The following is a 14300-nucleotide window of genomic DNA, read 5'->3' as shown; positions in this document are numbered from 1 at the left end:
CCTCCTCCTACTCCTCCTCAGCCTCTTCCTCCTCCTCATCCTCCTGCTCCTCCTCCTCCACTCTGGCTCAGGATCTTCTGCAGTCATTGGTGGCAAAGGCTGGTCCCTCATGATGGCGAGGTTCTGCAGCATGCAGCAGACCACCACAAATCTGCCCACCCGCTCAGGGGAGTACTGCAGGGCTCCTCCAGACCGGTCCAGGCAGCGGAAACGTTATTTGAGGAGGCCTATGGTGTGCTCCAGGATGTTGCGTGTGGCAGCTTGGCTCTCATTATAGGCCTGCTGTGCACGTGTGCGTGGGTTCCTGATTGGTGTCATGAGCCACGTCGTGAGGGGATAGTCCTTTTCGCCCAATAGCCAGCCTTTGACTTGCCGAGTCGGGTGAAAGATAGCTGGCACGTTGGACTGCCGCATGACAAAGGCGTCGTGACTGCTCCCAGGATAGCGGGCATCGACCTCCATAATTCGATGGGTGCGGTCGCACACCAGCTGCACGTTGAGGGAGCGGAAGCCCTTTCGGTTGACGAAGACGGCCGAGTTGATGTGCGGGGCACGCAGGGCAATATGCATGCAGTTCATGGCTCCCTGCACCATGGGGAAGCCAGCAATGCGAGTGAAACCCCCGTGCTCACTCGTTCTGCTTGTCTCTGTGGAGAGGGAAGGTGATGAACCTGTTCCACATCTGGTACAGTGCGTCTGTGACCTCCCTTATGCAGCAGTGCACTGCATACTGCGAGATGTTGCACATATCGCCAGCAGAGGCCTGAAATGCTCCTGAGCCGTAGAAATTCAGTGACGGTGATCTTCACAGCCACAGGCAATGCTGTCCTCGCCCTGCTCTGAGGCTGCAGTTGTGGCCGCACCAGTTGACAGATCTCGGTGACGGCTTCCTTGGTGAACCTCAGGCGTCGGATGCAATCTTCCTCGGCCATGTTGAGGTAAGAGAATTGGTCCCGGAAGGCCCTCATTGGGTAGGGCCTCCTGCTCGGGGCCTTGATCCTCCTCGTCCTCCATCTCCTCACAGCTTGACCTGCTGGGCGTGGCCTCTCTGCATGCTCCCAGTCATGCTCAATGCCCAGCGGGAGCCCTAGCAGACCACCCATGGTTGGCAGGAATGTTGTTCCACCAGGGTTGTAACTTTCCGACCTGTAAGGCAGTACCTGCCAGAGCACTCTCAAAAATAGTGTAGGAACTCTCAGTAAGAATAGGGAGCTTCAGAAAACACTTGCCACTCCTCCAGCAGCCAGAAGCAATAATCCAGCAACTAACCTGCAACACCTGCATGGCCCCTTTAAATAGCGCTGGTGGTGGTCCTCCAGGCACTGTGAGAAACGTTTCGATGGTCAGGGATAAGACTGTGCGTTGAGTTGAGCGTTAAGGTCGAAAATGGTGTGTATCACTTTAAATCAGCGTTGTACACTGATTGCATGCATTTTCTCCCTACTTTACATGCTTCCGGCGTTCGGTGTTAGCGCACGCATTAACTCCTATGCGAAGATGGTGTCTGGCGCACGTCACACAGGAAACGTGCGTGCGCATCCAAGACGCCATCTTGGATGTCAGAGAGGCCGTGTAGCGCTGAAACAACGGGCACTACACGGCCCAATTTAGCGCCCGATGTTTCCACTTGTGGGGGAGATCAGAACCAGGGGCCATAAATAAAAGATGGTCACAAATAAATCCAATAGGGAATTCAGGAGAAACTTCTTTACCCAGAGAGTGGTTAGAATGTGGAACTCACTACCACATGGAGTAGTTGAGGCGAATAGCATAGATGCATTTAAGGGGAAGCTAGATAAACACATGAGGGAGAAAGGAATAGAAGGATGTGCTGATAGGGTTAGATGAAGTAGGGAGGGAGGAGACTTGTTTGGGTAATGAACACCAGCATGGACCTGTTGGGCTGAATGGCCTGTTTCTGTGCTGTACATTCAGTGTAATTCTATGACTTTTCACTGCAGTTGCGTTGAGCTTGAAAAAGTGTTTGATAATTCAAAATTTTTTTTAAAATTGTGACCCCCATTCCTGTCTGCAATCTCTGATGAAAGAATTGTCATACAACAACCTTACTATCATGAAATCATGAATGATGCCACTGGACATCTACTATTATATTTATTAAATTATTATTATGATTTATGTGAGTAGCCACTTTAAATTTACTAAAGACTTGGTGACCTATAATTTTCACTTCTGCACTCCCTGATTGCAAATGCCTGCCCATAAAAGTAACAGCTGGACTATCAAAGACTGTTTTGTTCTGTTAAAGGCCAGGCTTTTGTTCGATGGATGACAGCCTCCAATGCTTGCAAAAACTGAACCTAGGTAATCTGGATCTCATTGCATTGGATATCCTACAGGATGTCTCTGGGGAAAGGCATTGAATAATAGATTCATAGAATCATATAGTGCCGAAGGAGGCCATTCGGCCCATCGTGCCTGTGTCGGCTCTTTGAAAGAGCTAACCAATTAATCCCACTCCACTGCATTTTCCCCATAGCCCTGCAAATCTTTCCTTTTCAGGTATATCCCCAAATTCCCTTTTGAAAGTTACTATTGTATCTGCTTCCACCACCCTTTCAGGCAGTGCATTCCAGATCATAACAACTTGCTGCGTAAAAAAAGAAATTCTCCTCATCCTCCCTGGTTCTATTGCCAGTTATCTTAAATCTGTTTCTACTGGTTACTGACCCTCCTGCCAAAGGAAACAGTTTCTCCTTATTTAATCTATCAAAACCCCTCAGAATTTTGAACACTTCTATTAAATCTTCCCTTAAACATCTCTGCTCTAAGGGGAAGAATCCCAGCTTCCCTCGTCTCTCCACATAACGGAAGTCCTTCATCCCTGGTATCATTCTGATAGCTCCGTGCCCAGGCAGAAACATATATTTAGCAGCCATTCCTATTGTACTGCAGTCTGTGTAAAGATAAGCATTTGATGACTACGTGGAGTAGACTCAACATCACATATAAGTTTTGCTTTGTTGATGCTAATACAAGTCTAGTGATATTGAGGGAGATAGGGAACAGATGAGTTGTAAGTTAAAGGTTGTAAGCTGATGGAATCTGCTGTATTGGTCTTTTTACTTTTGATAAACCATAGATTGCAACCTAAACCCTGATGTCTGGCCAGCTGTTCTTCCATGATCCAAGAGGGTTTGTGCTATTTACAGTGAGACAATTACAGTAACAGTGAGACAATTACAGTAGCCCTGGGCAACGCTATGTTACCAGATCATTTGTGTGTAAAGTCATTCTTTGGTTCATCATGAAGGAGGACTCGCTGGTAGGAGCGGGGCTTGGTCTGAGACAAATATCTGAAAATTGTAACACATTTCCTCAAGCATTCTAACATCAACAAAAATTAACTTGCATTTATAAAGCGCTTTAATGTAGTAAAATGACCAAAGGCACTTCACTGGAGCGTTATCAATCAAAATTTGTCACTGAGCCACATAAAAAGATATTACAACAGGTGAGCAAAAGCTTGGTCAAAGAGATAGTTTCTCCTTATTTAAGGAGCGTCTTGAAGGAGGAGAGAGAGGTGGAGAGGTTTAGGAAGGGAATTGCAGAGCTCAGGGTCTAGACAGCTGAATATTTATCTTTGAACCAAGCCCCACAGTTGATTTGAAGTAAGTTATCCAATCTCATCAACTGAGCAGAACTGAAATTATGTCATTAATGTACTGAAGTCAATGATAAATTCAGCACTGATAAATTCTGCAATTAACTTTACAAATTGGATTCCACCACACATTTTAAATGTGATACTCATATGAAATTTTCATTATAATGAAATATGGATGAACGGAAATTAACCCTGAAAGGACAGGAATGATTGTTAATGATTGTGTTACTGTACTCTAATATATTTGTATGCTCACTTGAACAGCTTTTCTCCAGCACTCTTTTTTTATCTAATCAATATAATACCTCCAGTGTGGATCCTTGAAATTTATCAGCTTGATAAACGGATATGCAGCAACGAATGTATTCCAATGAACTACTCTCTTAAGTGCACGGTATGTCCTTCCTATTTGTTTGTATGACAAATGTTTGTATTTAATTTACTGAATTTGATACAGATATTACATCGAGTTACATCAAAACTACAGCTCAGAAACAGGCCATTCGGCCCAATTAGTCTGTGCCGGTGTTTATGCTGCACTCGAGCCTCCTCCCACCCCTCTTCATCTAACCCTATCAGGATACCCTTCTATTCCTTTCTCCCTCATGTGCTTATCTATCTTCCCCTTAAAGGCATCTCTGCTATTTGTGGTAGCACCACAATTACTCTTCGTGATAGTGCATTCCACATTCTTATCACTCTTTAGCTATCTCATTGGATAGCCACTAAGACAGATTGTTTCCTCTTGTTTAATTGGCCTGTAGGTTTCTTGTTGATCCTGTTGCAAATGAATGATATTTCTGTTTAGATTCTACAGCCTACTTTCAATGCATCATTTCGTGCATTTAATGTATTGCAACGTTAACTAACATTGCTACAGCAATTCATCTTCCAAAAAGCATTAGAGTAAATACAAAGCAGCCAGCTAACCAATAGCATACACAGCAGGTACATAATAGGGAGGTCCTTAGGGTAAGATGGGCAGTGTTGCTATCCCCAATGGAATGATAATTCACCAATGAGGCAGTCAGCCAGGATAATCTATCTATCTATTGATATCTATAATATATTAAGTCTTGCACACAGCACACCCTTCAAAAAGCAATCAAAAGGGCTAATGGAATGTTGGCCTTTAAGTCAAGGTGGTTGGAATACAAAGGGGATGCAATTGATGCTTCAGTTGTACAGAGTCTTGTTCAGACCCTACCTGAAGTACTGCGTTCAGTTTTGGGGACAGCAGCTCAGGAAGGATATATTGGCCTTGGAGGGGATGCAGCACAGCCATTTTTTTCACCATTTTTTGGCGGGTTAAAAGGATTAATTTATGAGGACAAATTGCCTAAACTTGGTTTGTATTCCCTTGAGTTTAGGAGATTGAGGGGCGATCTGATTAAGATGATTAAAGGATTTGATAGGCTAGATATGGAGAAACTATTTCCTGTGGTGGGGGATGCCAGAACAAGGGGACCTAATCTTAAAATTAGAGCTAGGCCATAAAGGGGTGAAATTAGGAAGCACTTCTTTACACAAAGGGTAGTGGAAATCTGGAACTCTCTCCCCAAAAGGCCATGGATACTGGGGGTCAAATGAAACTTTCAAGACTGCGATCAATTACACTTCCTGAAGGGGGAATGTCCAAATTTAAATTTTAACTCCCACTCTGCTGTCATAGCAACGCTGTAGGCTAGGAACACATTGGCAATCAAGATAGGTTTTGGTCTTGGACCAATGGTGTCTCTGACAAATACTTGGAATCCGCTGGTACGACTACGTCAGGAACGTGGAGATCAGAAGGTACAAAGTACAACCCGCTGTCTCTGAAAACATCAGTCTCTAGCGACGGCAAATATTGGGGCATGTCGCCCGGTCAGATGATAACTTTGATGTGAAGAGAGCCCTGTAGATATCCCAATCGAGGCTCCCTGCAGATGGTTGGAGACCTCAAAGCCAGCAAAGAACTACTTGGGCCCATGCAGTCATGCAGGACCTAAACTAGCTCAACATAGGCTTCCACGTTGTATTACATAGAATTACATAGAATGTATAGCACAGAAACAGGCCATTCGGCCCAACTGTTCTATGCCAATGTTTATGCTCCACATGCGCCTCCTCCCACCTTACGTCATCTAACCCTATCAGCATATCCTCTATTCCTTTCTCCCTCATGTGTTTATCTAGATTTCCCTTAAATGCATCTATGCTATTCACCTCAACTACTGCATGTGGTAGCGAGTTCCACATTCTCACCACTCTCTGGGCAAAGGAGTTTGTCCTGAATTCCTTATTGGATTTATTAGTGACGATCTAATATTTATGACCCCTAGTTTTGGACTCCCCCATTAGTGGAAACATCTTCTCTACATCTCCCCTGTTGAACCCCTTCATAATTTTAAAGACCTCTATTAGGTCACCCCCTCAGCCTTCTCTTTTCTCGAGAAAAGAGCCCCAGCTTGGTAAGACTTTCCTGATAATTATAACCTCTTGGTTCTGGTATCATCCTGTAAATTTTTTTTTCTCCAGTGCCTCTACATCTTTTGTGTAATATGGAGATCAGAAGTGTGGTCTAACCAAGGTTCTGTACAAGTTTAACATAATTTCTTGTATGGCAGATGATCAGTAGTAGCAGTAGTAGTAATAGTAGTATTATTATTAGTAGTGTTATTATTAGTAGTGTTATTATTAGTAGTATCATTATTAGTAGTGTTTTTAATAGTAGTTTTATTATTAGTAGTATAATTAATACTAGTATTACTGGTAATATTATTAATAGTATTATTAGTAGTAGTGTTATTAGTTGTGGCAGCATTTCCAAGGTGTTAGTATTGGGAAATGCATCATTAACACATTATTTGAATACACCCAGAGTTTCCTTCCCAGCACTTCAAGGCAGCATTTGACCAAGTGTGGCACCAAGGAGCCTAGTAAAATTGAATTCAATGGCAATCAGGGGGGAAACTCTCCAGTGGCTCGAGTCATACCTAGCACAAAGGAAGATGGTAGTGGTTGTTGGAGGCCAATCATCTCAGCCCCAGGACATTGCTGCAGGAGTTCCTCAGGGCAGTGTCCTTGGCACAATCATCTTCAGCTGCTTCATCAATGACCTTCCCTCCATCATAAGGTCAGAAATGAGAATGTTCGCTGATGATTGCACAGTGTTTAGTTCCATTCGCAACCCCTCAAATAATGAAGCAGTCCGTGCCCGCATGCAGCAACACCTGGACAACATCCAGGCTTGGGCTGATAAGTGGCAAGTAACATTTGTGCCAGGCAATGACCATCTCCAACAAGAGAGAGACTAACCACCTCCCCTTTGACATTCAACGGCATGACCATCGCCGAATCCCCCACCATCAACATCCTGGGGGTCACCATTGACCAGAAACTTAACTGGACCAGCCACATAAATACTGTGGCTACAAGAGCAGGTCAGAGGCTGGGTATTCTGCGGTGAGTGACTCTCCTTCTGACTCCCTAAAGCCTTTCCACCATCTACAAGTCACAAGTCAGGAGTGTGATGGAATACTCTCCACTTGCCTGGATGAGTACAGCTCCAACAACACTCAAGAAGCTCGTCACCATCCAGGACAAAGCAACCCACTTGATTGGTACCCCATCCACCACCCTAAACATTCACTCCCTTCACCACCAGCGCACTGTGGCTACAGTGTGTACCATCCACAGGATGCACTGCAGCAACTCGCAAAGGCTTCTTCAACAGCACCTCCCAAACCCACGACCTCTACCACCTAGAAGGACAAGGGCAGCAGAACACATGGGAACAACACCACCTGCACATTCCCCTCTAAGTCACACACCATCCCGACTTGGAAGTATATCGCCGTTCCTACATCGTCGCTGGGTCAAAATCCTGGAACTCTCTTCATAACAGCACTGTGGGAAAACCTTCACCACACGGACTGCAGAGGTTCAAGAAGGCAGCTCACCACCACCTTCTCAAGGGCAATTAGGGATTGCCAGCGACGCCCACATCCCATGAACAAATAAAACAAAACTTCTAGAACTAGCATCAACCTTACAGATACCACCACATTCCAAGAGCAACCTCCACATTCTCAGCACTTCACCCCCCCTAGTGTTTCCAGACACTAGAATCCCCGTCCCTCCCTGATCCTAGACCCAAGGATCCCCATCCTCAACATGCCCGGACTCCAACACCCCTCTTATAATCCACCTCCCACTGTTCCCAGACTGCTGGATTACCTTCCCCAGCAATCTGGAATATCTTCACTATCATCTCCCTATGCAGCCTAGTCTTTAAAAAGGTAAAATGTAAAACTGAGCACATAGCTAAACACACATATAATAATAATAATCAACCAGGTCACTGATTTACAATTTGCATGAAAATATAGATGTAATTATGTAATTTGAACTCAATAATACTGCTAGTACTACCCTAACCCTAACCCTAACCCTATTACACTTCGCAAACAAAACAGAATTTCTCTCATTCAATCACCATAAATCATTGGCCCTTATAAATCTACTATACATTGCAAAGTATAAACAGGTGCCTATTATAAAATTCAGTCTCGGGATGTGGGCGTTACAGGCAAAACCAGCATTTATCGCCCATCCCTATTTGCCCTGAAAAGGTGGTGGTGGGTCTTCTTCTTGAACCATTATTCTTCATAGGAGTTCGATATAATGGAGTGGCTTGCTCGGTCACTACAGAGGCCATTTAAGAGTCAACCATATTGGTGTGGGACTGGAGTCACATATAGGCCAAACTGGGTAGGTCAGCAGAGTTTCTTCCCTGAAGGACATTAGTGAACCAATTGGTCACTTTTACTGATACCAGCATTTGATTTCCAGGTCCTCAAATTCTCAAACTGCCACGGTGGGATTTGAACTCACGTTCTATGGATCATTAGTCCAGGCCTCTGAATTAGTAGTCCAGTAACACAACCATGATGCTACCGTACCCCGGATCTGTATATCTGTCTGAGATGCCCGTCACAATGTCCTCTATTCACATGTTCATTACCTCCTTCCCCACCTGTCAATTTCTTTATTCCTCATCTTCATCTTCAAAACACACTCGTCCTCCAACAGCTAGGGTAAGTGTGGGATCCGTTCCACTGCACTTTCGTTGTCAGTTTGTAGGCTGACAGGTGGGCAGGGCAGGTGGACAGGGTAGGTGGACAGGGCAGGTGGGAAGGGCAGGTGAGCAGGGCAGGTGGACAGGGCAGGTGAGCCAGGCAGGTGGACAGGGCAGGACATCAGACAGGGCGACAGTCAGAGTGACAGGCTGGTCTTGTGAGGACCAAATCCCTGGGCTCAACAGTTGAAGGTGCCCTCGATCTGTCCCCTATGCCCAGTGGTTTGTGTGACTTGTCCCCTGATTTTCTGACCCACACTCGGAGGGATCACGGAGTTAACCCTTTGATCTTAGAGTTCTGCGATGTGTGGCTTTCTAGAGTCGCAAATAATACAGATAATCTGTGAAAATTTATTTACAGCTTGAAGACCAAGCTACAGAAAGGTCCAAGAATTCCAATAATTCAAACAATATGGTAAAACTATTTGCTTTTATTATACTTTTTTCTGCCTAAAACACCAATGCTGCATGTGAATTTCCTATCACTTCATATATCCACCTGTGCTAATAAACAATAAAATACTTCAACAATCATATCAATGAAAAAGATGTGCACAAACAGAATTCTACTTTGAGATCTCAGATTTCTGTGTGAATATTATTCCCTAAATCTACTGCATCTTATTTGTGTGAGCATGAACATGTGATGTCATTGCATTTATCTCTTAAATCTCTTGGATTCTCTTTTGTCTCACTTCTTGTTTTGAATCATTTATCAGGTGACCAACCTTTGGTATACCACGCCCGACTGGACTCTAGGTTTTCACCAGACCCTCCTGATCCTACTTATAATAGGGAAATGGATACTCCCTTTGGGAGTCGGCATTAACCGAGACCAACTCTCCCAGCTCCTCCTGATGTTTGTGGGAATTGCGGCTGATATTTTGGAGTTCAAGAGCGAAACCCTGTCGGAGAAGAGGGTCAGGTGGGCTTTATAATCAGCAGAAAATAGCACTAGTGTTAGTGGAGCTGTGCATGGTGCGTCATCATTAACTAACTGGTTGTAATACTGATTTCAGATGCCATCCTGAGCTGGTATATGCCATTCTGGCTATTTGGACATGGAGTATGCTGCAGTTTCCCTTGGACCTTACAGGTAAAACTCAATGGCGCTTTCTTCTCCTTCTGAGTATTTTGCAAATGTGAAAGTTGATTGTGCTCATGTATATTTTCAGTTTTGGCAAATGCTATTTTTGTTCCCTAAGTCTGTACATGGTGTGGTGTTAATTCATGTAGTGAGGTGTGATGGGGACTTGTTTTGTTTTATGCAGTGTGATATGTTAGTTCATGCGGTGAGGTGCGAGGGGACTTGTTTTGTGTGGCGTTAGTTTGTACAGTGAGGTGAGAGGGGGACTTGCTCTGTGTGATTTGGTCTCCTCCATTTCTGAGTCAGAAAGAGCAGGGTTCGAACCCCTTTCCATACAATCCTGGTGAGTGGAGACTGGAGTTCCAGCTCTGAATTCTGGTTTAACATCCAGTGAGATACTTATGTCCAGTGGGTGTGAGTGCCCGCTCCACCCTCATCGAATGGGTTGTGAGCCCATAAAACTCTCCCCTAGTATAGGATTCACCACCCTATCGACTGGTATATAGATGGTTACAGCCATGGAAGGAGCAGTCACGTTGCAGCCTGTCAGACTGTTAATCAGTCTGCGACTCCTTCCACTACTTCACACTATTCTCTAGGGGGAGAGTGCGAAGATACAAAAAAAAACAACCACAAAAAGCAAGTTAATTGAAAGCTGTTCTAAAATTGATGTTTCCTCATTGAATTGCAGTGCAACAGAACACAGGAGGACAGGGGGACACACCAGCACGGAAGACACAGCTGTACAAATACAGCGCAGACCTGTGGAATATTACCATAAGTATACTCATACAAGACGGGCCGTTCTTCATTTTCCGATTGTTCCTAGCTTTCAATTATAAGATCATCCACCAAATGCTGCTGTTCTTCACGATCAAGAATACCTTGGTGCTGACACTGCAGATATACCGTCTGGTGGTGATATATTTAGAAATTCGGCAGTCATACCGGCAAAGTTTGAGCACTGAGCCCAATATCTCCCCGAGTACCATGGAGTTGGATCCAATCCCTGAGTAGCTGTGCCTCTGGGTGGGGATGGGGATGGGAATGGTGGGGGGGATAGGGGTAGAGTGAGGGGTGGGATGGGGGGGGGATGGGGATGAGGTGGGGACTAACAGCACTTGGACTCAGGAAGGGTGTCTTCAGGAATCAAGTGAATGTGCACAACTGTTTCTGATACAAAGCTTGCCAGTCAGGGTCAGATGCAGCGCTTAACAGCAAATTCCGATAAGCCAGGATGGCAGCACAAGATGGCGTAGGTCCACGGGCAAGTTTAGACACTGAGCCTGTGCTGCCCTATTCTGCTCATCTGAAAAGAAAGATTGACTTGCATTATTATAGCACTATTCACAACCTCAGGACATCCCAAAGTGCTTCATAGCCAAAGAAGTACTTTTGTCACTGTTGTAGGGAAACGTGGCAGCCAATTTACGCACTGCAAGGTCGCACAAAAAACAATGCTACAAATGACCAGTTAACCTGTTGGTTGAGGGATAAATATTGGCCAGGACACCGGGGAGAACTCCCCTGCTCTTCTTCCAATAGCGCCATAGGGTCTTTTACATCCACCTGAGAGGGCAGACGGGGCCTCGGTTTAACGTCTCATCTGAAAGACGGCACCTTCGATAGTGCAGAACTCCCTCAGTCCTACACTGGGAGTGTCAATCTGGATTATGTACTTAAGTCTCTGGAGTGGGGCATGAACCCCTGACTTTCTGACTCAGGCGAGAGTGCTACCCACTGAGCCACGGCTGACATATAGCGTGTTGGAAAGTATTGCGCCCTGTTTGTTTTATCCTGTTTAAAGTATCTTATAAACCTTTATAAAGTCTGCCCTGAGATGCCTCTTTCCGAAGCTGGGTTGAATTAGAATCGCCATTTCTTTGTCAGGAATCAGGGGGAGAAAAGACAAAATGGTAATAATTCATGTCTGGTTTATGATGCTCAGAGACGGTGCTTAAAAAAGACAGACTTGAATTACTGCTTAGCTGAATAAATGTCACATTCTGTGCTTTCTCACACTGTGCTGTTGCAAAGCAATGATTAGATTGAAACAAGTCTGTCATGTGATAACAGAATCTGCACGTTTTGTGAATATTATAAAACACATGGTATATCTTCAGTGCCAACACAGTGTGCAGAACAAATAAAACTTTGCAATGATGCCATGAATATTTTTTTTTAAACAAAAGGCTGTTGCATAAATGGCAGTGGAGCAGGAAGCCCCAGCTCAGACCCCTCCGCCCCTCAGTGAACGGCTGATGTCAGCCTAGCTGAAATGTGCCAAGTGAAGGCTCATCGCCTCCTCACGAGACTGTGGGTGAAATCAAAGGGATGGCTGTTCTCACTGGGATGAATTGGTTTTAAGGGAATCTAGTGCAGTTAGAATTAAACTCACTATAACATGCAAACAAACACATCAACGTATGAAATTGATGAGCAGGAAAAGACTGGTTGGTCCATCAAGCCTGCCCCACAATTCATGATGCCTGGTGCATTGTGACCACTTCCTTCCCTCCCGCAGCCATGTAACCTACTGGGAGAGGCAAAAAAAAACAGATAAAATCCCAGCGCCAATAAGGGAAAAAATACTCTGCAAAATTCCTCTCCAACTCCCTCAGGCGATCAAAAACCAGTATGGGAGATAACAATCGAAAGCATGTTCGAGTCTTGGCTGCCAATGATCCAGGCACCAGAAGGTCAGAAGTAAAAGTATATTCACTTAACAAATAATTTGTATTTTTGTATTGCTACACTCAGCACGTAAGGAGTTAAGATAGGATCACACACATATTTCTCAAAGGAAAACACATTCGTTCCGTTCCACAGGAGCTGGCTGTGGTGTTTGTCACAAGTGCAGGCTGATAAAAATGCATTCTTGGGATGTGGGCGTCACTGGCAAGGCTGGCATTTATTGCCCATCCTGAGTTGCCCCTTGAGAAGGTGGTGGTGGGCCTTCTTCTTGAACCACTGCAGTCCGTGTTTGTAGCGGTTTGATACAACTAAGTGGCATCATACGCCACTTCAGAGGGCAGTTAAGAGTCAACCACATTGGTGTGGGACTGGAGTCACATATAGGTCAGGTAAGGACGGCAGGTTTCCTCCCCTAAAGGACATTAGTGAACCAGTTGGGTTTTTACGACAATTTGACAGCTTCATGATCACTTTTACTGGCACCAGCTTTTTATTTCCAGATTTTTCAAAAACTTAATTCAAATTCGCAAACTGCTGTGGTGGGATTTGAACTCATGTTGTCACTTGGCCACCTTTATTTTAAAAGTCTACATTCAGAGAGAAAGCGAGTGGCGTCTTTATTATTTTCATGCAACGTGGAGTCTACGGAAACGAATATTTCGCTATGTTTTACTGTTTAGTGTTCGTTTATCTGTCTTATGTGATTAAAAGCACATTGTTCCAAAGCATGGGAAGAGTGTATATTCAGTCTGCCTTTTGAAGAGCGGGGAATCACATGGTGCATGTGTTACATTCCAGCAGCGAACATACAGGGTAAAGGTTCCCTGTTATAGTCTCAGGGTTTTGCTATTGTTTGCCTAGGGAATTGTGCAGTAAAAGATATTCACTGAACATAGGGGATATGAAATTCACATATAGGATAACCGCTGAATCTATAGCCAAGAAAATATCTCATATTGAAACCCAAACACATGGCAGCTGTGTAGGCTAGAAGTTACGGCATCTGAAGTTAGCATAGATTTGTTTTAAATGGTTAATGTTTCTGTTAAATTGGCAAACCAATTAATGTCATGGGAATGTATTAAGCTATTTTGCCTAACGTACATTCTAAGGTTATATTTTGCCTCCTTTTTCTGCTAGTTTTCTCTCCTTCCCTCCTGATGGCTTTAATTAGGGCATGGTTCCCTCCAGTACCTAGCCATTCTTCATATGTCAGCCTAGACAGTAGTTGTTGGCAAGCTATTTGACTGCAGGGAGCAACACAATCAATCCTATTCCTGTCCTCACAGACTCACTTCCAGTAGGGTTCACTGAAGACCAATCCGAAGTAAGTTCCCTGGCCAGTATTTATTGTGTACCCATTAACTCAGTGTGGAATAAGAATCAAAGCTGGTATCTCCCTGTTCTATATGCCTCAGCTCCTCACTGCCTTAACTAGCTGATGCACCAGTGGATCCATACATCCATCTAAATTGATCAAACAATGATATCTGTCTTCCTCTCAATCTACTCCCAGTTACATCTGGGTAATAAAGAGATTCCTAGCTCTTTGGCATAGCCACTGGAGTTGAGGTGAATAGCCCTTGAGGAGAGCTACACACAGGAGACAGCTTAGCACAGCTTCCGCGCATCTTGGTCTTTCCCCCTACTTCTCTGGCACCTTCTCCTCCTTCAACCACCTCACCTTGTTCCACCCATCTCGCCTCTCCTTTAAAATCCTTGTTGATTATCGGCCCCCAAGTCCCAACCTGAGTTTCTCACTGAGATAT

General features: G+C 44.5%; 1 protein-coding gene and 1 long non-coding RNA gene across 2 annotated transcripts in view; one reads left to right on the top strand and one right to left on the bottom strand.

Moving 5' to 3' along the window:
- LOC137340200 (transmembrane protein 26-like) overlaps nt 1-10861 on the top strand; it is a 35128-nt gene extending 24267 nt beyond the window's left edge. Inside the window, exons 2-6 of the mRNA XM_068002605.1 lie at nt 3893-4022; nt 9112-9165; nt 9470-9675; nt 9770-9846; nt 10529-10861. Of these exons, the coding sequence (XP_067858706.1) occupies nt 3893-4022; nt 9112-9165; nt 9470-9675; nt 9770-9846; nt 10529-10854 (793 nt within the window). The 3' untranslated portion in view covers nt 10855-10861. The remainder of the gene's footprint in view (nt 1-3892; nt 4023-9111; nt 9166-9469; nt 9676-9769; nt 9847-10528) is intronic.
- LOC137340201 (uncharacterized) overlaps nt 9167-14300 on the bottom strand; it is a 46295-nt gene continuing 41161 nt past the window's right edge. Inside the window, exon 2 of the long non-coding RNA XR_010966738.1 lies at nt 9167-11146. This is a non-coding gene — a long non-coding RNA (uncharacterized lncRNA). The remainder of the gene's footprint in view (nt 11147-14300) is intronic.

Source organism: Heptranchias perlo, chromosome 21, assembly GCF_035084215.1.
Source record: "Heptranchias perlo isolate sHepPer1 chromosome 21, sHepPer1.hap1, whole genome shotgun sequence".
Classification (NCBI taxonomy): domain Eukaryota; kingdom Metazoa; phylum Chordata; class Chondrichthyes; order Hexanchiformes; family Hexanchidae; genus Heptranchias; species Heptranchias perlo.
Note: the sequence above shows the minus strand (reverse complement) of the source record. Positions and strands in the feature narration are given on the sequence as shown.